General features: G+C 42.1%; 1 protein-coding gene across 6 annotated transcripts in view; it reads left to right on the forward strand.

Annotated features, from left to right (window-relative positions):
• PSEN1 (presenilin 1) overlaps positions 1 to 23,765 on the forward strand; it is a 1,663,637-nt gene that overhangs the window by 882,299 nt on the left and 757,573 nt on the right. For all 6 annotated transcript variants that reach the window (XM_044074674.1, XM_044074678.1, XM_044074677.1 and 3 more), the window contains one exon: positions 203 to 270. In XM_044074674.1, the coding sequence (XP_043930609.1) occupies positions 203 to 270 (68 nt within the window). The remainder of the gene's footprint in view (positions 1 to 202; positions 271 to 23,765) is intronic.

Raw genomic sequence — 23,765 nt, forward strand, 5'->3', positions numbered from 1 at the left:
TGTTGTGTAGATAAGTATTTATATATTTGCTTGCATGGTACAACTTTGTTTATAAGAACTAGCTTACACTTCACATATGGAGGAAGGCCTCCTGGAGTCTCATATAATCCCCGAGTGCTGCTTTTACTGTTTAGAGGTGTGTTGACAAACGACTAACACCATGCTTTGACTCAAATATTTTGTTTTCCTTTTCTTCTCACAGGTGATCCATGGGTGGCTAATAATTTCATCTCTTCTGCTGCTGTTCTTCTTCTCATTTATTTACTTAGGGTAAGTTTAACTTTGCAACTACAGGCCTTTTGATGTTTCTGACTGAGTAAATACATGGAGGGTAGCCTGGATTTCCTGGTAGCATTTGGAAAGCTGGAATGATTAAAACACTTTCAGGTATTTGTTGTAATGCTGTGTTACGTATCTTGTCTGCCATCATAACAGAGTTCAGCTTTGAAGTGTGGGTGTACACACACAGAGTAGTGCTGTATTTTTATTGCTTGCTCCATGTAAAAGATGTTTTGGGGTTGCCAGAAATGAGCAGTATTTGACAGCTGTCATTCTTCCCAAAACTGATGTGTTCATCATCATAATCACTGCTGCTCTATAGGTTGCATCCCCACACAGGATACAACAGCCTGCTAGCTTCCAAAGCATCAAGAGCACCATCCAAACTTTCCAGCTTCTGAAGAGGTTTCCTCTTGCAGGCTTTTGAGTGTTGATACTAGATTAACACTTTCTTTTGTGGTGCAGATAAGTTCCCTTTGGTGAAGAGCCTTCCACATTTTAGTTTTGTGAGAGAAAGTCAACTTTTTCTGTGAACTTATTTATTTGACGCCAGGAAAAAGGTCTTTTATTGACTACTGTGCGAATTTTAGAGCTTTTAAATAGAAGTGTTAGTTTTTACTTTTGTGGAAAAAGTTAAGACTAATTTAAAGCTACTTTTTCCTTGGCAAAAAGTCTGTTATTTTACTTATGGGGCTAGGGTAAGTATTTAAAGTACTTCTATCATTTTTTTTTTTTTTGGTCGGAAAAGTGGCTTTTTTTTTTTTTTTTACTACTACTTACCCGTTTTGCTGGCTACTTCTGCCATGCTTCCCCGAGAGTCAGGCTTAACCACGAAACAGTCTACTAGTTCCACAGTTTTTCCTTCTTCTAGTGACAAAAAAGAGCATTAGTAAATAAACTTTGCTGCTACAGCAGTTTGCTGAAGTGCATTCACCACAGATGGGTGATTCTGCTGTCCCCACTTCTGGTTCTTCAGAGCATTCCTCTTTTTTCCTTGGCTCCCTCTGATGCAGTCTCTACAGCCACCATCAACCCTGGGTTATAGATGTCCTCTGTGGCTGTTGGAGTGCCCTTGATGGGTACGGGAGAACCACTCTTGCTGATCCTAAGAGAAGGATCATGGAGTACCTCTCTGCGTACTCAGGCTGCAGTGCCTATCCCTAGGGAGGTTTTTCCTGCCAAAGTGGGTGTGCTTCTTTAGAAAATCCTGTCAAAAAGAACCAAAAGGTTACACACACATCTTCTCCTGCCTCAGTCACTTTGGACAAGAGTGATTTAATGGACTTAGCACGTGGTCTAGTTCAGGTTCATGACCTTTCCAATTCAGCTCTTTTTGCTCAGAAAATGAAGAACATGTGTATTTTATAGGTTCATAGGTAGGTACTAGGCTATCGGCCCAAGGGCCTACATAAGCCTAGCCAACAAGGTTCCCTGGCTTATGCCACCCAAGAAAGTTATTTTCCTGTGCCACTGTCGAGCAGAGGCACAGAAGTGATCCCCGGGGGTGTATTTCCTATTTCCCATCCACTCGTCAAGATTTTTCTTGAAGAGTGCTAATGAAGAACTTTGCTTGACATAGATGGGTAGCCTATTCCAGAGTATGGGAAGTCTCTGGGACAGGAATCTATCCCTCCAGCATGTCCTGTTTTTTGTGGTGACAAGGTTTAGGTCCCTAGAGCGTGTAGCTCGGAGGGATTGGGATTTCTTTAGGTGTAGCATGTCCAACAGCTCTGGGTTTGACATAGCTTTATATGTTAGGCAGAGATCACCTCAGAGTAGGCGATATGCTACGGAGTAAAGCTGGAGTTTTTTGAGACGGTCAGTGTAGGGCATTTGTTTGAGGCCAGTAATCCTCTTTGTGAGGTACTTCTGTGGCCTTTCCAGCTGCTGCAGATGTCTTGTGAGGTACATTCCAAAAGGGACGTTGTACTCTATAATGGTTCTAATGAGTGTTGAGTAGAAGGGAACAATGACCTCTTTGTTCCTGGATGAGAACCCTTTTATGATGAGGTGTGCCATGTAGAAGGACTTCCTGACTACTGTGGCGATGTGACTATCAAAGGAGAGACTACTGTCCACCTGGGTCCCAAGGTCTCTTATCACACATTTGGTGTTAAGTAGATTGCTGCTTATGTTGTAGTTCAGGGGTACAGAGTTTTTACCAAAGGGGATGACACTGCACTTTTTGGTATTGATCTTGAGCCCATGGCTCTGACACCAGGTATCTGTCTCAACGAGGCCCATCTGTAGGATGTCCACATCATTTGGGGGTTTTTTTCCTTAAGAGGTTCAAGATTTTGATCCACAGAATGATTGTGAAGAAACAAATTTGTTTTTGTCTGCTCAGGTTTGTGATTCAGATTTTGAGGAGAGTGTGGTGTTTGCCAGTGCCTTTGTAGGATTCTCCATTTCTGACAATATTTACAGAATGAATCAGTTGTTTCAGCGGGATCATAAATGACATTCCACTGCCCCTAAAGATTTATTGCACCTGGATTTTCCTGAGGATGTTTTTGCCACAGCCTGTAACTTGCCAAACACAACCAGCATGCTGCCCTCAAGAAAGGCTGATAGATTGTATAAAGTTCCTCTGTCTTATAAATTTCTATATACTAATCCTAGATCAGATCCAGCAGTTATTTCTCTTGTGAACCCAGCTATGGCAAAACATCTGGTTAATAACAATTCCTCCCCTTCTACAAGGATGGGTTTTTGATAGATGTGAGAAAAAGTGTATTCTTGTACAACACTCATTTTTAGAGTACTCAGCTGTCAAGCTTACCTGTTAAAGTTTATGCTTGCCTGGTTTTAAAACATAAAAAAATGTTATGTGGCTGTTTCTTCTTCTGAGAAAAAAAACTTTATGTATTGTTGCGTCCTAAGTGGCTTCCCATTGTTTGAAATGTGCTTGTGATGCTGCTGATGCCACTGGAACTACCATGAGGAGGTTTGCTCGTTTGCATACTCAGAACAGATGATGTCAAACCTGAGATTTTGAATTCTCCATTTGCCAGTGAGTTAGTTTTTGAACCACCCTGTCCAGACAAAAAGTGTGATGAGAGAGGTGAACTGATTCAAGGAATTTCTCAGATTTTTCAACCTTCCTTCCTTTAAATTTGTCAGTGGGTTTAGTGCTACCCTTACGACATTTTTTGAAAAGGGAAATAAACATATCAAGCTGCTGGTAAGCAAACATTTAAAAAGCAATAACAGAGAGTTTTCAAAAAGAAAGGAGGAACCCCCCCTCCCCAGAACAAAGGACAATCTATAAGTATGGATAACTATCAACAAGACTGCCCCCCCCCCTTCCCACCATGGCAAATCCTTAATCTTTCCAGAAAGTCTGAATCTCTCTCTCTAGCAAAAGATAGTTTTAGACAGATGGGTTCTGAAAATAATTCAATGTTACAGATGGCATTTGGAGTCTCACGTTCTCTCCCTTTGGAAGGATTTCACACTCCTCCATCAGATGAAACTCCTCTTTTTCTCTCGTCTTCCAGCATATGCTGTCTCAGGGGTGACAGAAGTGGTCTCTCCTCTGTAGCTACAAGGCCTTTATTCAGGAATGTTTCTGGTGCCAAAGTAAGACGAGTCTTGGAGACCAATTGTGGATCTTTCCAAACCTGTCTGGTATAGTGCCCAAGTTCAAAATAATATCCCTTTACAACTTATCTCTCATTCCCGATTTAAGTTTTCTGCTGACCTTAGATTTAAAGGATGCATATCATCACGTTTCTGGTTGCAGTCTGTAAGAGTGAGTGTTCCCAAGTGTGAATACTTTTACAGGCTTGTCTTTCAGTCTGGGAGTTTGCTCTTACCCCTCTGTTGCTTGATCTCAGAGTTGGTGTGTGTGTGTGTTTATATATATATATATATATATATATATATATATATATATATGTGTGTGTGTGTGTGTGTGTGTGTGAAGTGTCAGGAGTCTGTCTCTTGGGTGTTGGGTCTTCTGCATTGACTGGGGTTCCACAAGAACATGTAATAATCTTGCTTGACTCCTTTTCACAGGATCGTTTTTCTTGGGTTTCTCTTAATTACTTCAATTCAAAGTGCTTTTCTTCCACAGGAGAAATGAGATCCTTGTCTAGATCTTTTCCCCTCACATTATTTTCTCAGCCTGTGTCTCATGGCATCTATGATTCTATTGATTCCTCTGTTAAGACTGCACATGAAAAAAAAAATTCAATACCACCTAAAATCTGTATGGTCTCAATGTCGGCATCCCCTAACATTCCAGACACCAGTATTGTGGTTTGTGAAAAGAGTGAGATGTTCTTTGTGTTTCAGTGATACCGGTATTGAGGTTTGTGAAAAGAGTGAGTTTTTGGTGGTGAGATCAGATTTATTAGAATCCAGGTCTCCCATTTTCCCTTCTAGTTCCAGCACAGTACATCAGACTTTGCTTGGGGGCAGTGTCTATGGGGATAAAAGTCTCTGGAATTGAAAAGACAGACTAAACACATAAATTTAAGAGAGATGTTGGCACTCATAAATGCTGTCAACTCTGTCAATCTGTAGTCTCTGTCCCATTACAAGTGTCTACAGAGAACAGCCTAATGATGTGATACATAAATGAGGGGGAACTGGGTCTTACCATTCTGTACACACTAGCCATGGTTGCCTGGGATATAGTTTTTTAGCACAGCCTCGCTCTGCAGACGTCTCACATACTGTCAGAGCAAAATTGTGTGACAGATAAGCTGAGCAGGACCAGTGCAGTCTCTCAAGAGTGAACAGTGAATCTCAGATCTTATATGAATTGATTCTGATGTGGGAGCACCTCAAATAGATGTTTTCACCTCCTCAAATAGATGTTTCCACCTCCTATCACAACAGTCTCCTCCAGGACTCCTTGCAAGAAGGCCTTGGAAGGTAGATGTTTTTTCTTTTCCTTGGGCAGGAGTGTTTCTGTATGCTTTTCCACTAATATCCAAGTCATTTTGAAGATTGAGAAGGACTCTTCAAAGATCATAGTGGTGACTTCCTTGTAGCATAGGCAAGAGGGGTTCTCCCTTATTTTGTAAATGACCAGAGGCAATTACCAAAGGTTTCCTCACAGACTGGCCCTGTTGACACAAGACAAGGGATGTTCGATACATCCGTAACCCAAACTACTGCAGCTAACTACCTGGATGATAGAATATTAATTCCTGTTAGGGACCTGTTTTCTGAGAACATGCAGCAGGTATTAATGGAGGAAAGAAAACCCGCTACTAGAAATTCCTACATTAGTAAATGGAAAAGATTTTCTAGTGGGTGCCAAAACAAGAACCAGCACACTTTCACCGCTAGTGTTTCTCTGATTATAGATTATTTGTGTAACTGTCCTTTATCCTGTGTTATTCCTCCATCAAGGTTTATTTGTCTGCCATTTCAACACCCACGGATCCTCCTGTTTTAATGCAGTCTCATATTTTTTTTTTTTATGAGTGTTGCATACCAAACTTGCTAGAAAACATGACTTTTCCTTGAGATCTTAATTTTGTCTTAAAAAAAGTAATTTTTGTTCCATTTTAACCTGCTCATCAGGCTGACTTGAGTTTCGTAACTTAGAAAACTGTTGATTGCTCTGACCTCTACAAAAGAGTATCTGAGTTGCAAGCTGATATGGATGGTCAGCCTTGTCTCATTTTCCACAAAGATAAGGTTTCCTTGAGAGCTAATCATTTATTTATACCTAAAGTGGTATCACAATGTACTTTAAACCAAGCTGTCCATCTCCCTTTCTACTTTTCACAATCCAGTAATGAGAGAGAGTGCGCCATACCTTGGATGGTAATAGACAACTCCAGTACTGTCTTGACAGAACAAAATCTTTTAGAAAGTCCGATCAGTTGTTCATTTCTTGTTAATGTAAGAAAAAGACAACCTGTGTCAAAGCAGACTATTTCAAAGTGGTTGTGTCATGCTATTAGTTTTTGTTAATACCAGCCACAACAAGGCAATTTCAGGCCAGGTCAAAGCTCATTTTACCAGGGCCTTGGCTTCATCCATGTTTATTTTTAAAATGGGATGGATTCTAGAAGTATTCTAGAAGCAGCAATATGGTGTTTTATGCATACTTTTACAAAACACTATAAACTGAATCATTCAGTAGGTCTAAGACAGGCTTTGCGATAACATTTTCCATGGGGCTCTTGGACCCTCATCATTCCTTTCCCAGTCAGTCTAAGCTATAGTAACCTACTCATGTAGCTAAGGCCACTGCAGCAGTTATGTTGAATATAGTGGAAAAGGTATAGTAAAACTTAACAGTAGAGATTTGAATGATCATTGCTGCTTGTAGCCACACTCTCCCTACATCCTGTATATTTCTGTATTTTTTTTTGTTGTTGTCAGGCTGAGAGTTCAGCGTTTTACTTTCCTAACCTGGACCGTTTCAGGGCTACAGTCTCCCTCTCTTAGTTGGCATGAACATCCTGAATGGCTTGGTGCCCAAACCACTTTTTTTTCTCCAGCTCATCTGGAGCTGAATAGTGGTTTGAGTGCATGGAAGGTGCCCTTCAAACTTTGGAAGCTGACTGGTTGTTGTGTCATATGCATATAGCTAAGCCTAGTGCAGTGGTTACCATTCGAACATTTACTGTTATGGTAAGTTTACTTACGCAATTGTACTTTCTTTGTCTTCTGCTCATATTACCAATAAGGGTCTTCAGAAGGAGTGGTGTGATTTCTCCATGGGGATTTTGAAAGTAATCATGTCTCCTAAAGCTTTCTCATTTTTCCTCTTTCTCCCCTCATAGGAGAGAATGGATAGATGAAGTAAAAGAAACCATATTAAGTTCAAATGTATAGGATATGAAATGAGATGAAATAACAGTAAGAAAAATTGAAACAAAATCAAGAAAAACTCCAGACTGGGAAATGCCAGGCCCCAGTTGCAGTATCTAACTTCTGGTTAGAAGTATTGATATCTTTGCAGGAAGATTTAGCCCTGAGTCAGAGCTATTTATATGCACATCCTGAACAGACACCAACCTGGTTAACAGGAAAAAACAATACTGCTACTTAAGCATGAACCTACAAGTGATCTTAAAAACTGTAGACCAATAATTTGCCTTCTGATGATATATAAACTGTATTCTGGGATGATGCCAACAGAGTTTATAGTCATTAAGAAGAAAACTCAATCATGGCAGCAGAACAAAAGGGTACTAAAAGAATGTCACATGGAAAACAGGGTAATTTGTTGTTGAAGTCATGATAGAGAATTATAAAAAGAAAAAGAATCCAAGTCTGGAATGGATAGTATGCAAAAAAAAATCATTTGATAGCATTCCACATTCATGGATAAAGGAGTACTTGCAGATAAAGAAGATGCACTTTACATTGATCAGTTACATTACACTGACCATGAAACAGTGGCAAACCACTTTGCAGCTAAGCCATGATAAGTGCCAAATTAGTGTCTCAGGGATAAAAATTCAAAGGGTGATATTCCAGGGTGACTTTGTCGCTGCAGCTCCTTTGTCTTGGTCTTAACCCATTAATCGGTCTACTTAACAGCTTAGGCCATGGCCAGCTCCCAGAAATCAACAAAGTGTAAAGACTTCTCATCTTCTTTTTGTGGATGATATAAAACTGTATAGTTTATCAGATGAGGAACTGTAAGCACAACTGGAAGTGGTTAAAATTTCTCAGATGATATAAGAATGTCCTTTAGTCTTGATAAATATGCAAAAACAATCCTTAAAGCAGTAAAGCTGCAGCACCAAGAAAATGTCAGACTGAGACAGGAATTTGATGTAAAGGAACCAGTCTAAGAAGATTTATAGGATGTCTTTGCCACAGCTTCCCTGTACCCAGAATCATAACCTCCAACACCAGTGAAACCTGATATGTTTTGTAAGGTTCCAGATACCCACAGATTCTTTTGAGAAACTCATTCTTCACACCCAGCAGTGATTTCTGTAGAATATGACAGACCTACTTAGTTGCTTCCATCGTCCAGTGCTTTGCCCAATGTTAATGAGAAGTAGTGGTGTAGATGGGTGTGGAAAGAAGGTGTGCACTCAGCTGCACATTTTCTTTGTGAGCCCTAAACTGTCAAACACACATGGCCAGATGTTTGTCCTTTATTGGAAACATGAGTAAGCTTTTGTCAGACATGCCCAAGTCAGATAAGTAAACTCCATTGATATCATTACTCAGTTCTGTTACCTAAGTATAACTAGGCACTCCATCAAAAGCGGTTATGATGCTGCCTATGTTTATTTTAGAGCTGTAGATACTGGGTCAGTTTTAAGGAGGTATTGTTGGTTGAGACTACAATCTTTTCCTGAAGATCTAAAGCACAAAATGTTATTCCATGTCACTGTTGCAGTATTTTTCATATGATGGATCTCATGCCAAGGAATAGCGCAACATCCTGCCAGTATACCAAAGACTTCAGCTCTTATAGGCACCTTCCAGGCCTTGCATCACATGTCTACTCGCTCTCACAATGTAGGGCATAAAGGTGACATATAGATGCAAGCACCCCAAATGTATTTGCCGCCAGTTTGAACACCATTATCAAATGTTGATCTGAACGCTCTTCTGCTGATGTTCATCGTGTTACACTGCTGCAGTCATTACACTTGGGTTATCCTGCCGTCAGGCGGTTCCCCAGTCGGTCTGAGTTCCGAAGTCTTGGTCTGGCGTCGGTTGCTGTCGCCTCCTCCCTGACGTCAGTGCGACAGGGGTATATAAGATGCAGCCGACGCCATTTTCTTCAGTTTTTCTTGCCGCGCGGTGCCCGAAGCAAAAGCAGTTCTCAAGTGCCGGTCGGCCGACTCCTGAGATTTTCATTCCGAATCCAGAACCGAAGTCTTCTACAAAGCTAAGAACCCCGTTGGGGAAACATTTTCTTGCCTCAGACCGATGTCAGTAAAAGTTAATAACTGTATTTCTTGTGGGAAGCAAATACCTCATAAGGATTTCCATTCCTATTGTATCCCATGCCTAGGCCCAGACCACGAAGTCAGTGGTTGTCGGTTTTGGGCTAGGTTTAACGAGCACACTATTAAACGTCGGTTTGATTTTGCCCGACATTATTTTGGCAGAAAATTCAATTACACCATGCCGTTGGAACTTCCGACAACCGGAATACATAAAAAGCACAAAGACAAGGACAGGCATCCAAGGCCGAAAACTGACGAGGCCTCTTCCAGGCCGGTCGCCGGTTCTCTGGTTTTCAGTGAGGCACCTTCGCAGCCCCTGACGACCGCTTCTGCAGAACCACAGACCGCCTCCGACTCCCACGTGGAGCTGGCTGGGCCTTCGGACGCACAAGTTTTTCAGCCTACCGAAACTAACCCTTCAGAGGGAACCGAAGTAGCTGAGCAATCCACAGCTTCAGAGGGTGTTTTCAGACCTACTCAGTTAAGCATTAAACCCTCTGCTAAGTTTAAGCCTCCCTTAAAAACAAAGAAACAAATACAGCATTCTCTAGGGCAGGCCTCCATGCCTAAGAAACAAATGCTCAAAATGGCCGAAGACCTAATCGCCCTGACCAGGGGTCCCACCCCCCATCTGATAAAAGGCCCAGACAGGATGCAGACTATGAATCATCCGACCAGGTGTCCATTTCTTCAGATTCATCCTCAGACCTAGGATATTCTTTACCCCCTTATGAGGATTCTGATGCTGAGGAATCAATTCCATCAGCCTCTCCGTCTGAGGACTACTCCTTTGGGGAAACCTTACACACCATGAGGGAGCATTTCCATTGGGAAGGCCAGGATTACTCAGAATCCAAGAAAAGGCTCAGAGACTTCCTTTTATTACCTCAACACAGACCCCTTGCTATTTCGCCAGTGTTAGATATTGTGGATGATGTGTACACTGAATCCAGCTTAAATCCTGACTCCTTACCTCCAGCCCCAGTTAAACCTGATAGATATTATAGAGTCCTTGACTCTCACAAATTTCTGTATAAAAGCCCTGTTGCTGACCCTGAAACCATTTGTCAGGGTCCCAAAGGGATTAAGGCCTCATCAGCAAAAAACCCAGTTCCCTCTGACAGAGATTCCAGAGCATTAGACAGATGGGGAAAGAAAGTATATACGTCTGCAACTTTAGCAATGAGAGCCTTAAATTGCCAGTTTCACATGCTAAAATATCAGAAATTTTTGATGTCTCAGTTGAAACAAAAAATGTTTCCACATTCATATCCTCCTAATTTTAAAGAAATGCAGGATTTATTGCATGCAGCTGAACAAGTGGGAAAATGTTTTGCAATGTGGTTTTGATTCTTTAGAGGCCTTCTGTAGAGCAGCAGTTACAGGCTCTGTTATTAGAAGACATGCTTGGTTAAAAGAACATACGTTACCAGATCATGTTAAAGCAAAATTATTGGATGCACCTTTGCAGCGGGATGTGTTATTTGGAGTTAAGGCAGAAGAGGTATTAAAGAAGATGGAGGATAAGGCAAAATCTATGCAAACGGTGAAGGATTTCTTACAGGTTCAGCCTTCTCGATTTAGCAGAAATTGGCCAACAAAGAATTGGTCCTTTCCAGTTACAGACAGACCTCAATGGGGCAGATACAGATGTCCAAGAGGTAGAGGTCAACCACAAGGTCCTTACAGGCCTCGACAATGGGGTGCACCAGGCCAAAAAGAAGGGGAAGACAGGCCCCAACCATATAAAAAGCAGCCTCAATGACTTCCCACTACAGCTGCCAAACAGCTCTCTCTTGGCAGCCCCCTTAGGAGGAAAACTGGCACTTTTCTATCACAATTGGCATTGGATCACCAAAGACAAATGTGTTCTCAACATTGTATCTCAAGGTTACAGGTTCCACTTTCACACTCTGCCAAGGTTTAAAAGGAATGCCAAATCTGCCACCAAATCAATGGGCAGGGGCTCAAAAACAAATTACAGCACTCATGGACATGAGAGCTATTCAAAAGGTACCACCACAGGAGCAAGGACAATGCTCAAGACTCTTTCTGGTTCCCAGAAAGGACAAAGCCTTGAGGCCCATTCTGGATCTTTCTTCTCTAAACACTTAACTGGATGTTCCAAAATTCAAAATGTTGACACTACAGCAGCTTCTTCCCATGCTGGGCAAGAAAGCTTGGCTCGTGAACTTGGACCTCAAGGAGGCATACCTGCATGTCCCTATCAGACAAAACTGCAGAAGATACCTCAGATTCATAGCTGGTTCAGTGCACTATCAATTCTCTGCACTGCCCTTTGGCTTATCTACTGCGCCCAGGGTCTTCACAAAGTGCCTGGCACCAGTAATTGCATTTTGCAGACAGAAAGGAATTAAAATTTATCCGTACCTGGACGACTGCCTGATTCAAGCAGAGAGCAAGGGCATTCTTCTAAAGCATCTGGCGTTCGTAAAAAAAGTTATTAAGTTGCCTGGGGTACACAGTAAACAAAAAGAAATCAAAACTAGTGCCCTCACAAGAGATAATATTCCTGGGTGCCAGCTTGAACACAACGGCCCAGATGGCTTATCTCACGCCAGACAAGCAAGGACAACTGACTCGATACTTTCAATTGATGGCAACAAAGACCCAACTCCCTGCAAGAAAGATTCTGCAAGCCTTGGGTTACATGGCATCTTGCATACTACTAATTCCATATGCCAGACTGCATATGAGGAAACTACAATGGTACCTAAAGAATGTATGGTCTCAACACTGTCAAAGTTTGGAAACAGTTATACCACTAATTCCTTGCCTTCAACAGGAGTTTCGATGGTGGGCTCAAGCTTGTCACCTCAACAAGGGACAGCCTTTTACTGAACCCACAGCCAGGCAAACACTGACAACAGATGCATCGGATTACGCCTGGGGAGCACACATGGCAGGAAAATGTATTCAGGGCGAGTGGCCCGCAGAACAAAGGCATCTTCACATCAATCAGAAAGAGATGCTAGCTGTACAAAATGCCCTTATAGCTTTCAAGGACCTGCTGCATCCAGGACAACTACTACTAAAGACAGACAACACCACAGTTATGTGGTACATAAACAAGCAAGGGGGCACACACTCCTACCCCCTCTGCAGACAAGCCATGACCTTGTGGAACACAGCTCTAGACTACCAAGTTCATCTGCAAGCACAATTCCTGCCAGGAGAGAAAAACACGCTGGTAGATGACTTGAACAGAAACATCATGGATCCCCACGAATGGGAATTGAATCCACAAATATTCAGAATGATAACACAGAAGTGGTGGAGCCCGGACATAAATCTGTTTGCATCCCCAATGAACTGCCAGCTACAGAAATTCTGCACAAGGAGTTACCATCCACAAGCATGGAAAGTGGATGCCCTCTCATTCAGCTGGAAAAACCTACAAGTATATGCTTTCCCACCTCTACCTCTCCTTCCAAAGGTACTCATAAAAGTCAGGCAAGAGGAGCCAAAGATGATCCTGATTGCACCAGACTGGCCACGCCAGCACTGGTACCCAATCTTAAAGAAATTAGCACAAGAACCACCCTGGATTTTGCCTCAAATCCCACATTTGCTAACTCAGCACAACAATCAGATACTTCACAGCCAGCTAAAGACCTTAAACCTAGCTGCATGGAAAATTTCTTAGTCAAACAAGCAATGCCTCTCTCCAAAGCTGTTATGGATGTCATTCTGGAGGCCAGAAGGCCTAATACCAGGAAAGCCTATTCGGATTAATGGAAAAGATTATGTGCCTGGAACCGGGCGGCCACAGTGGTGCAGTGGTTAGCATTGTTGCCTCACAGCAAGAGGTTCTCCAGTTCGATCCTCAGCTGGGGTGCTTTCTGTATGGAGTCAGCATGTCCTCCCTGTAGGCGCGTGGGTTTCCTCTGAGTGCTCCGGTTTCCTCCCACATCCCTAAGACATGCTGCAGATGGATTGGACACTCTAAATTGGCCCTAGGTGTGAGTGCGTATGTGTGTGTGCCTTCTGCGGAAGGTTGGGTGCCGGGCTGGCAACTCAACACTGTAAAACTCCACTGCCAATCATGAGCGGACAGGTGATCCGCTGTGGCGACCCCTAACCGGGAAAAGCCGAAAGAAGAAGAAGAAGATTCTGTGCCTGGAACCAGGTTCACAGCCTTGACCCTCTTGTCCCAAACATTCCTCAGGTACTACAATATTTAACTGAGATGCTGGACAAGGGCCTCTCCTTTTCATCCATCAAGATCCATGCTTCTGCCATTTCTGCTCATTACAACACGGATCCACCAATTTTCTCTAATCCTTTGCTCAAACAGTACCTCAGAGGGACTAAAACCATAAGACTGCCCCGTAGAACACCTACTCCAACTTGGGACCTTAACTTTGTTCTGGAAAAATTAACTTTACCTCCTTTTGAGCCAGCTAACACAGCAGAATTAAAATATATCTCTTGGAAAACTGCTCTGCTACTGGCAATAACATCAGCACGAAGAGTTTCAGAATTACAGGCACTAATTATTAACTAATAATTAACAAATAATTAACTAATAATTAAGAACTAACCCTATGTTTATGCCAAAGGTGGTATCAAGTGTGGCTCTAAACCAAACTATTCACTTGCCAACTTTTTATCCAAAACCACAGAATAAAGGGGAGAGACTACTGCATTCTTTGGACATTCACAGGCAGTTATGCTTCTACTTGGACAAAACCAAAGCTTTCAGAAAATCTGAGCAATTATTGGTAGCATATGCTGCAGGAGCACAGGGAAAGGCCATTTCAAAACAGACTATTTCAAAATGGATAGGACATTGTATACGTTTCTGCTATACACAACATAGGAAACCTGTACCTAGCAGCATTAGATCTCACTCCACCAGAGCAACAGCCACTTCAACTGCCTACCTCAAAGGAGTACCTACCAAGGATATTTTGGAAGCAGCAACATGGAGTTCTGTGCATACCTTCACCAAGCATTACCATTTGCATTTATACTCCAAATCCAGAGCTGGCTTCGCCACTGCTGTGTTGCAGGGCCTTATAGCCACCCCCTAATGCCTTATAGAACCAGCCACCCTATCTAAGCTTTTGGATTCCACCCAAGTGTAATGACTGCAGCAGTGTAACACAATGAACATAGTACAGTTTTGTACCTACCATAAATGTAGATGTTCGAGTGTAAACACTGCTGCAGTCCAGGTTACCCTCCCTCCTTCCCTTCTTACTTGCTGGTATGTACCTATGTCTTCTACCCTTTACTACTTATGGGGAGTATTTGCTGGTAAGTGAAAATTGTTGTTTGCTTTTCTTATGTATACTTTGCTAGCAATTTGAATTGCCTACCTATTTGGGGGCACCTGACATCTGGGGCAAGAAAAACTGAAGAAAATGGCATCGGCTGCATCTTATATACCCCTGTCGCACTGACGTCAGGGAGGAGGCGACAGCAACCGACGCCGGACCAAGACTTTGGAACTCAGGCCAACTGGGGAACTGCCTGACGGCAGGATAACCCAAGTGTGATGACTGCAGCAGTGTTTACACTTGAACATCTACATTTATGGTAGGTACAAAACTGTTCCTTTTGGTTACCAGTACATTTTTTTCAGGTAAGTGCCCCCTTTGAGTTTCTTTTCTTTCTTTTTTTACTGCTTGTTATTTTGTTCGTGTCATCTGGCTGGTGAAAGTCCTAAAGACCCATTCAGTGTTTGGTTTGGATTTCTGTGCTGTGACCTTATCAGAGACTGGCATGGATATGGCTTCTCACATGTCCATGGAGGGTTTTCAAACATTTGTAACTGAAGTTGAGGGGAAACTCTGCTGATATCTGCGGGACTGAGGGATTTTCTTAGATTTTAGTGAGGGAGGAGATGCCTACAACTGTTAGTTGTGTCAGGGGTGTGACCCTCCAAGGGTGTTTCAAGCAGATGCCCTGCAGAAGAAGAAACAAAAAGGCAAAGCATGTTTCTCCTGTTGTGAAGAATCCCCAACGTGAATGGCAAGATTTCACTCAGGATTTATTTTGAATGCTTTGATGACCTTGAAGACCCTCAAGGAGACTCTGTTCCTTCCTTTTTTCTTTCTCCGCAGTGTGCCATTGAAAAGGTTCTTCACACCATGGATTTGCATAGACAGCTCAGATGTTATGTAGACAAAACTTAAGTTATTTGCTAATCTGGGCAGCTTTTTCTTTCTTTACATCCCAGGACTTTAGGTTTGGCTGTTTCTAAGCAAACCATCTTTTCCTTGATTTCTGAGGCCGTTTATTTGCGTTCTTTTTATGGCAAATGTCACTCCTCATCATTAAAGGCACATTCTGCTGGGGCAGTTGCCTCATCTGGTGCCTTTTTAAGGATCTGGATGCCAGTTCTGTCCTTGAGGCTGATACTTGGTCCTCTATTCATACTTTCACTAAACATTACAAATTAGATGTTATTTCCATGGCCAAAGCAGATTTTGGTGGGGCTGTTCTGCATGGGTTTGTGGAGGATTCCTTTGTGCTTTTCTCCCAAAATTCCTCTTTAGCTCTTGTACTCTAAGGTGATATGGAAGGGCATAGTACAGTTGTGTAAAAATCTTACCATATCACTAGATGTCCTCCTTTTCACTGTTGTTGTACTTGCTCGTTCCCTCATCCCCCATTTGTTCTGCCTCTTGCCTTGTCTTCTGTTTCCATCCTGGCCAGGGTGCCCTTTCTTCCTTTTCCCTTGTTTGTTTTGCCTTCTGGATGCGCATATGTTCCTCCTTGTCCTTGAGGGTATTCTTTTCCTCCTGGGGCTTTTTCAATTGAGTGTTTGCGTCTGTATGTCACCTTTATACCCTGTTTCTTGGTCGGGGACCATACGTGTAATGCACGGTACCTAGAAGAGCTTGAAGGCTTTTGTATACTGGCCTGATGTTGGGCTATCCTTGGCAGGATATACTTCAGGTGAAGAATGCTGCAACAGTGAAGAGAGGGACATCTACTGTTATGGTAAGATTTTACACAACTGTACTTTAATGGATCCCCTCAAGATGAAAGGGCTGCAGGAGAGAGGCAGCATTTTACAGGATTTCATGCAGATTTTTCTTTCTCCTATCCCAAATTGCCAGAGAAATTCTTTCCAAGGCTGGCTGTTTTTTTTTTTTTTTTCTTCAGAAAGAACAGACAATAACAAAAGGATCAAAATTTATCCAAGACGTTGTTCTAGGACAAGTTAAATACTGACTTTAGAGGATGTAAGTTTTTCTTTCCAGCCATATCTACCAGTTTGTGACTGTCTGCTACACTTTCCCCTCTTCTAACACCCTCCCACCTCAGCATATTATTTTTTTGTCTCTATCAAATTAACTCATTCCCTCCTTGTACAGAGACTGATAACTTCAGATCTGTGGGTCCTCAGTATCATGGAGAAAGGCCTCAAACGTATTTGGCTTCTTCTTTCTATCCATCTAGGTATTCTGCAAGTGTCCCCAAACCAAGAACATTTAATTTTTCTGATACTGAAATACTTGTTCCATCAGGGAACTGTAGAAACAGTTCTTGTCCACAAGCAAAACAGTTTTTTTTTATTCAAAGCTTTCAATAGTTCTGAAAAAGGAAGGCATTGGAGGCCCATTCTTAAATGCAGCTGTAGTACATTACTGTAGTCCTCATCTTTAGTACATCTCTGGTCTAAGAAGTATTGCTAGTGAGCTGTGATCTGTTAAACCACCAGCCAAAAACCCCATCAGAAATGCCCATCCACAGTGCACCTCCTAGATTAGTCCTGAAAAGCACATCCTTTGTGATAACAGTTCTTCAAGCCTATGATTATGGACAGTTGGACTACCCTTGTTTCTCCTGACAACCTTGTTGACTTGGGTCTCCAGAGACAGTATAGCAACTTCCTCATATACACAGACAGCCCTCTACTAATAACTCACTCTAGTATAGATTGCAAGAGCTGTATCTACACCAAGAATCTTGAATCCCTGCTCTCTCGCACTCGAAACAGTAACACTGAAGATGTTGTCAACTCACCCACCATTAGTTTATTCACATAATACCCTCACTCATACACACAGTATGCACCCAACACACAAATCAACATTTATTTATTTATTTTATTTTACATTTGTTGACCGGGTTAGTCTGACTGAGCTAAGTAGCCCTTTTTCAGCAGAGGCCCGGGGAGAAAAGCTCCACAGTTTTTGCAGTTTTAGTGTTAATGTCAGTGGGTTACAATGTATACATACAATGGAATACATTTTATCAGAAAAATAATAGTGGGAAAAAAACATAATAAGTATACACAAGAGAAATTATTTGATAGAAATATTTTCAAAAAACAGTGAAAAGAGTTCATAGTGTAAGTAATTTCTTGAGATACGTGACATTAAAAGTGGAGATAAGAGATGGAGAAGGAGTAATACTTTGCAGAGGTTTACGAGCTTAAAAGGTTTGAAGTTTTGGTGATTACATATGAATTAATGGACTAGATCGGGGAGGATATGTGCAGTGGCAGGACCAGTGAGTTTGGAGGTACTCTTTAGTGGCAGTTTTGAATTGATTTGGCTGTTTGAGGGACCTGATTTCTAGTGGTAATTTGTTCCATGATATGATAGGATTGTAGCTGTGGAGGTTGCAGTCAGTTTTAGTCTTGGGTTTATATATTTGTATTAGGTTAAGGTCAGAGCTACGTAGGGATCTAGTGGGAGAATATTGAGAGATGAGGGGAGATAAGCTAAGGCAAAAGGATTTCAAATATAGCATAGAGTGAATTATTTCTTAATTATTAATTATATATTAATTAATTAATTATTTTAATTTTTTTATTTTGCATATGTGGAGGTTCTCAGAAAACTTATTGAAACACCAGAGACCTCCAAAACAAAAGACTTCTGCAACTAACACAGTTCCCACAGCACCCAAGACACACAGCAACACCACTGTCTCGCCTACAAACCCCTTAAGGTGTAACACTCGAAAACCAAATTTTCTTGTCATTGGAGACTCCATAGTAAGACACACGCATCTCCCACTTGCCAGGTTAGATAAAGAGAAAGTCATGGTAAGCTGCATGTTCAGTGCCAAGATCCTTTAGATCACTCATACTCTTAGGTCTCTCAACAGCAAGTACCATTATGCCTCTGTCATAGCTCATGTTGGAGTGAACGACCTGAGACGTACCTCACTGGACTATATGAAGAAACATGATTGAGCTCTCTGAGTATGTGTCCCAGGCAGGTATGTCCCTAGCATTGAGCACATATTACCCTCACCTAGAATGATGCCACAGTATAAACAAAAAATTATAATTTTCAATAATTGGCTTAGTGTGTGGGACAGTTATTCCCCTCCACAAAGTTGGGTTAGCAACAGACCCAGGGAATTATAGACCCATAAGTCTGACCAGCCTCATCTGTAAAGCCCTGGAACATATGTATCATCATGGACCTCATAAATAAAGATGTACACGACCCATAAACCCTGGATCTGACCTAATTCGACTTCATCAAGGGCAGATCCTGGCTGTTAAATCTTGTGGATGTCTTCGAAAATGTGACCAGGGCACACAGCATACCTTGACTTGGTAAAGGCCTTTGACACAATCACACACTCTGGTATTACAGATAAACTTAGCAAACTAAATGTAAACCCCTTTGTTGTAAGACGAGTTGCCAGCTGGTTCACAAACCAGTCACACACTATCAAAATGGGTCTCTCAACATCAGCCAGCAGACCTGTCACCAGCAAGGCTCCACAAGTGTCACTGCTGGGCCCCCTACTGTTTGGTATGTACTTCTAAGAAATTCGGGCCAAAACTAAAGGGCTGTGGCTGACCAAGTTTGCGGCAACTGCAAACTGGGTGCAGTTATTGAATCCCCAAATGATGTCAGTATACTTCAGGAGGGTCTTACACAGACCAACTACTGGTGTGTTAGTCATGGCCTGCAAAATCTGATGTCGGTACCACAATTGTCCCGCTTTGGCCATTTGAAAAGGTGGAAACCCTAAATGCAAAGATATCCATCATCATCCCCTTTGGTAAAAACCATGTCCCTTCACACTATCAAATTAACAACATTACTTTATGTACCTATGAAGTGCTGAGAGATCTGGGATCACAAGTAGACTGCGACTTTAGCTTTGACCACCATGAGTCAACTGTAGTAAGGAAGGCTTTCTATGTAGCACACTTTGTTAGCACAGGCATTGCCTGTATAGCAAAGGAGGTTATAACCCCTCTATACTCATCACTAATCAGGCCCATAATTGAGTATACTGCCTCTTTCTGCATGTACAGTACAAAGCACCTGCAGCAATTGGAGAGAGACCTCAGAGGTTTCTAACTAAGATGATCAAGGGGACTCCAGCACGTGACTTACACAGACCGACTAAAGTTCCTGTCATACTCCGTATCATATAGACTTTTTAGGGGAGACTTATGTCTGGCTTAGAGAGCAATCTGTGATCCAAACCTAATGAATTTGCTGAACATCTGTAAGTAAAACAGGAGTAGAGCTACCCGTTCCAGGGGCCTAAGTATGGTCTTTGCTTTAAATAGGATGTGCTGGAGGGACAGATTTGTCTCCCAGTGACTGCTGTGTCTGGAATAGACTGTCAATTCATGTGAAACAGAGCACATCTATGACACTGTTCAAAACCTGGATGAATGGATGGGACATTGTAAATTCTTACCAGGGATAGCACCCACAACCATTCTGGACATGGGCGTTCATTACTAAACTAAATACAGTCCTGGATACTGTCTAGAGTACCTATGGCATTACATTGGGATGAAACAGATTGGCTTGAAATGACCTCCGGGTTGATAGCCTAGTAACCTCCTATGATCAATTCTCAAGACCTTTCTAAGGGTACCAAGTTCAAGATGGTGTCTCTTCCACCTTTGCTTCCGGTGATTCTCCTTCATAGGTTGGTACAAGGCTATCAGCCCTAGGGCCTATACAAGCCTAGCCATAACAATTCCCTGGCTATTTCTTCCCACACTATTTACTTCCCTGGACCCCTGTCTAGCAGGGCGACTGACGTGATCCCTGGGGTGAATTTCCTTTCTCCCAGCCAATCGTCAAGGTTCCTTTTGAAGAGGACCAAAGAGGCACTCTGCTTGACATGTATGGGCAATCTATTCCAGAGTCTGGGGAGTCTCTGGGTCAGGAACCTATCCCTCCAGCATATTTTGTTTATTGTGATGACAAGGTTTAGATCCCTGGAGCGTGTGGCTCTGAGGGATTGGGATTTCTTTAAGGCCCTTTTGTAGAGTATCCACATCATTTGGGGATTCACTAATGGATTTCCTGACTGTTGTGGCGATGTGGTTATCGAAGGAGAGACCACTGTCCACCTGTGTCCCTAAGTCTCTTATCAAACTTTCGGTGTTTAGTGTACTGCCACCTATATGGTAATTCACGGATACATGTTTTTTCCCAAAGGGGATAACTATACATTTCTTGGCATTTAGCTTGAGCCCATGGCTCTGGCACCAAGCATCTGTTTCTGTAAGGCCCTTTTGTAGAGTATCCACATCATTTGGGGATTCACTAATGGCTCCCAGTTTGCAGTCATCTGCAAACTTTGTTATCCAGAGTCCCTTAGTGTTGGCCTGTACTTCAGAGAAGTAGATGCCAAACAAGAGCGGTCCCCGGACTGAACCCTGAGGTACTCCACTTGTCTGGAGCTGGATTTGGAGTCGGCTACTTTTACAGTGTGGGTTCTATCAGTAAGCCAGTTAGCAACCCACTGGGTGACGTAGGGATTAATGCCCAGCTTAGTAAGTTTATCTATGATTCCAGAGTGGGGGATGGTGTCAAAGGCCTTGGCAAGGTCTAGATAGGCTGTGTGGACCACCTTACCCCTGTCCATGGCTCTAGAGACTGATTTGAAGAAGTCAATCAAGTTCAGGAGACAAGATCGGCCCTTCACAAACCCAAACTGGGTGGGGTCCAGTGTTTGAAGGTTGCCAATGTCTTTGTTTATAATTTCCATGATAATACGCTCCATGGCCTTGCAGATAAGGCTTGTCAGACTGATGGGACAGTAGTTTCCGTGATCCAAGGTGGATCCCCCCTTGTGGAGTGGGACTTTTTGATTACTATGGACCTCAAGTATGCATATCTTCATATCCCTGTTCACCCAGAACACAGAACATTTTTGAGGTTTTGTGTCTTGCAATTTCACTTTCATCAATGTTCTCTTTTATCCTTTGGTCTTCAGCTCCAGGAGTATTTGCCAAATGCCTACCTCCAATTATAGCCTTTTGCAGGCTGTCTGTTTGTATCTAAGCAACCTTCTTCAAGAGACCAACTTTGTATGGATCTTAAGTTCATCATTAACCTTTTTCTTTGCCTGGGTTTTACAGTAATCTTGAGAAAATCTGTCCTCTTCCCATTTTATTCTCTGGTCTTCCTAGGCTGCCATTTCAACATTGTGTCCATGATAGCATTTCTTTCCCATGATAGCATGCAGTTTCATATTGCTTACTCTCTGTTGCTCCTTCACCTACATTTGATCTCAATAGCATGCAGTTTCATATTGCTTACTCTCTGTCGCTCCTTCACCTACATTTGATCTCAACAGTGGAAATACTGAGAGTCCTGGTGTGTATGACTTCATTTGTATAAATTGTAACTTTTTCCAGATTTTCATGAAGAAGATTCAGTGATATCTAAAGTCTATTTGGGCACATCAGTGCCACCCCCTGAACTTCCCACTTCTTATCTTGCCCTTCATAAAGAAGGAATTTCTTTGGTGGATTAACCAGATATTTTTTATTATTTTATGGTTCCCTCTTCTTGACTGAGTTTCCACAGATGATTCAGATCTGGCATGGGGAGCATGTTCACGTGAAAGAAAACAAAAGCTGGATAAACGCCTGGTATACACCTCAAGCGAAAAAATGAAAAGACCGGTTAGACCACAGCAGAAGATAAAAATGGAATAATCCACGTCAGGAAATAAATCACTTGCAGCTTCTCAGTAGTGCCCTTTATAAAACCAAAAGTTGTAACTGAGATGTAGTAGTCAAGGTAGGAAACGGTTCACTTGCAGTTTCACACCACTTTATTAAACAAGAGTAAGCGCTTTCGCGATCTAAGTCAGCTGATCGCTTCTTCAGACTCATAAAAACAGTTAAAACATTGGTATTTAAAATATGGTTCAACCAATGAAAACACATATAGAACTATGACATAGACTAATTAAAATTGCATACATCAGTACACTAATTTGCCTTATATTCTGCATAAGATGAAATAAAATATACATATAACAGATACATTTTATGTAATAATCCATATTACTTAATGTTTTAGTGGTCTGGATTTTAAAAAAGGTTTCTAGGAAACAGCATTGTTCAATCCAGGAGACCTATCTGCCTGAAGTAGTAAAATCCATCTTTGTTCTGCTTCCTCTACCTTATTCCTTATATCACCTCCCCTCTTACTTTTATTTATTATTTCTAAAACCATGAAATTAAAAATATGTTTCCTATCTTCTTCTTCCACATGTTTTGCTAAAGCACTTGTGTCTTTTTTATTTCTTATATCTCTAAGGTGTTCAAGGATACGTTCCTTTAGACACCTATTGGTTTTGCCTATATATGGGGAGCATGTTCATTGAATGCAAAGTCCAAGGGGTTTGGTCAAGATAGGACAGAAAAAAAATGCATAAGTGTCAAAGAAATTAAAGCACTTATCCTGTTCATTTTCACTACATCATCTCTGATCTCCATGAAACGTTCAAATCCTCACAGACAGTACCACTGTAATGTGCTACATTCATTAAGTAAGAAAGGACAAAATCTTACTGTGTCTGCAGACTTACCATGACAAGCCTGGGAGATGACCATTCAGTATAACTTCTGTATTCACACAGTTTACATACCATCAGAGGTGTTCTCTTTCAACGAACTCCCAGTTTCAAGAGGGTACCAAGACCTACCTCCAAATCAGTGGACAAGAGGCATTGAAATAAGTCCAAACTCTCATATCCCAAGGGGCAGTAGAACCTGTCCCCTCAGATCAAACAGGCAAAGGCTTTTATTCCAGACTATTCCTTGTTCCCAGAAAAGAGGGCATTTGGCGCCCCATCCTGGTTCTGTCCATTCCGAAGACCTCCCTGGTGGTCCCCAAATTCAAAATGCTAACTTTGCAGCAGCTGTTGCCTATGCTGGCAAAAAATGCCTGGTTAGTGACCCTAGACCTAAAAGGTGCCTACCTCCACATCCCCATAAGGGAATCCTGCAGGATATTCCTTCACTTCAGAGCAGGCTGACAATGCTTTCACTTCTCTGCGCTACCCTTTAGCTTAGCTACTGCTCCCAGGGCATTCACCAAATGCTTAGCCCCGGCCATAGCCTTTTGCAGACAGAAAAATATACAGATTTACCCTTATCTGGACGACTCCCTCATTCAGGCAGAGTACAAAGAAAAGCTGCTCAAGGACCTCCTCTTTGTCAAAGCCCTCCTAACCTCCTTAGGGCACACCATCAATGAGAAGAAATCAAAGTAAACACCCTCCAGGAAGATCATTTTCTTGGGAGCTCTGCTGGACACAGCATCTCAAATGGCCTTCCTGTCCCGAGAAAAGCAGACCTTCCTGCCTCTC

This window comes from Protopterus annectens, chromosome 6.part0, assembly GCF_019279795.1.
Source record: "Protopterus annectens isolate FY-2018-M chromosome 6.part0, PAN1.0, whole genome shotgun sequence".
In the NCBI taxonomy this organism is placed as follows: Eukaryota; Metazoa; Chordata; order Ceratodontiformes; family Protopteridae; genus Protopterus; species Protopterus annectens.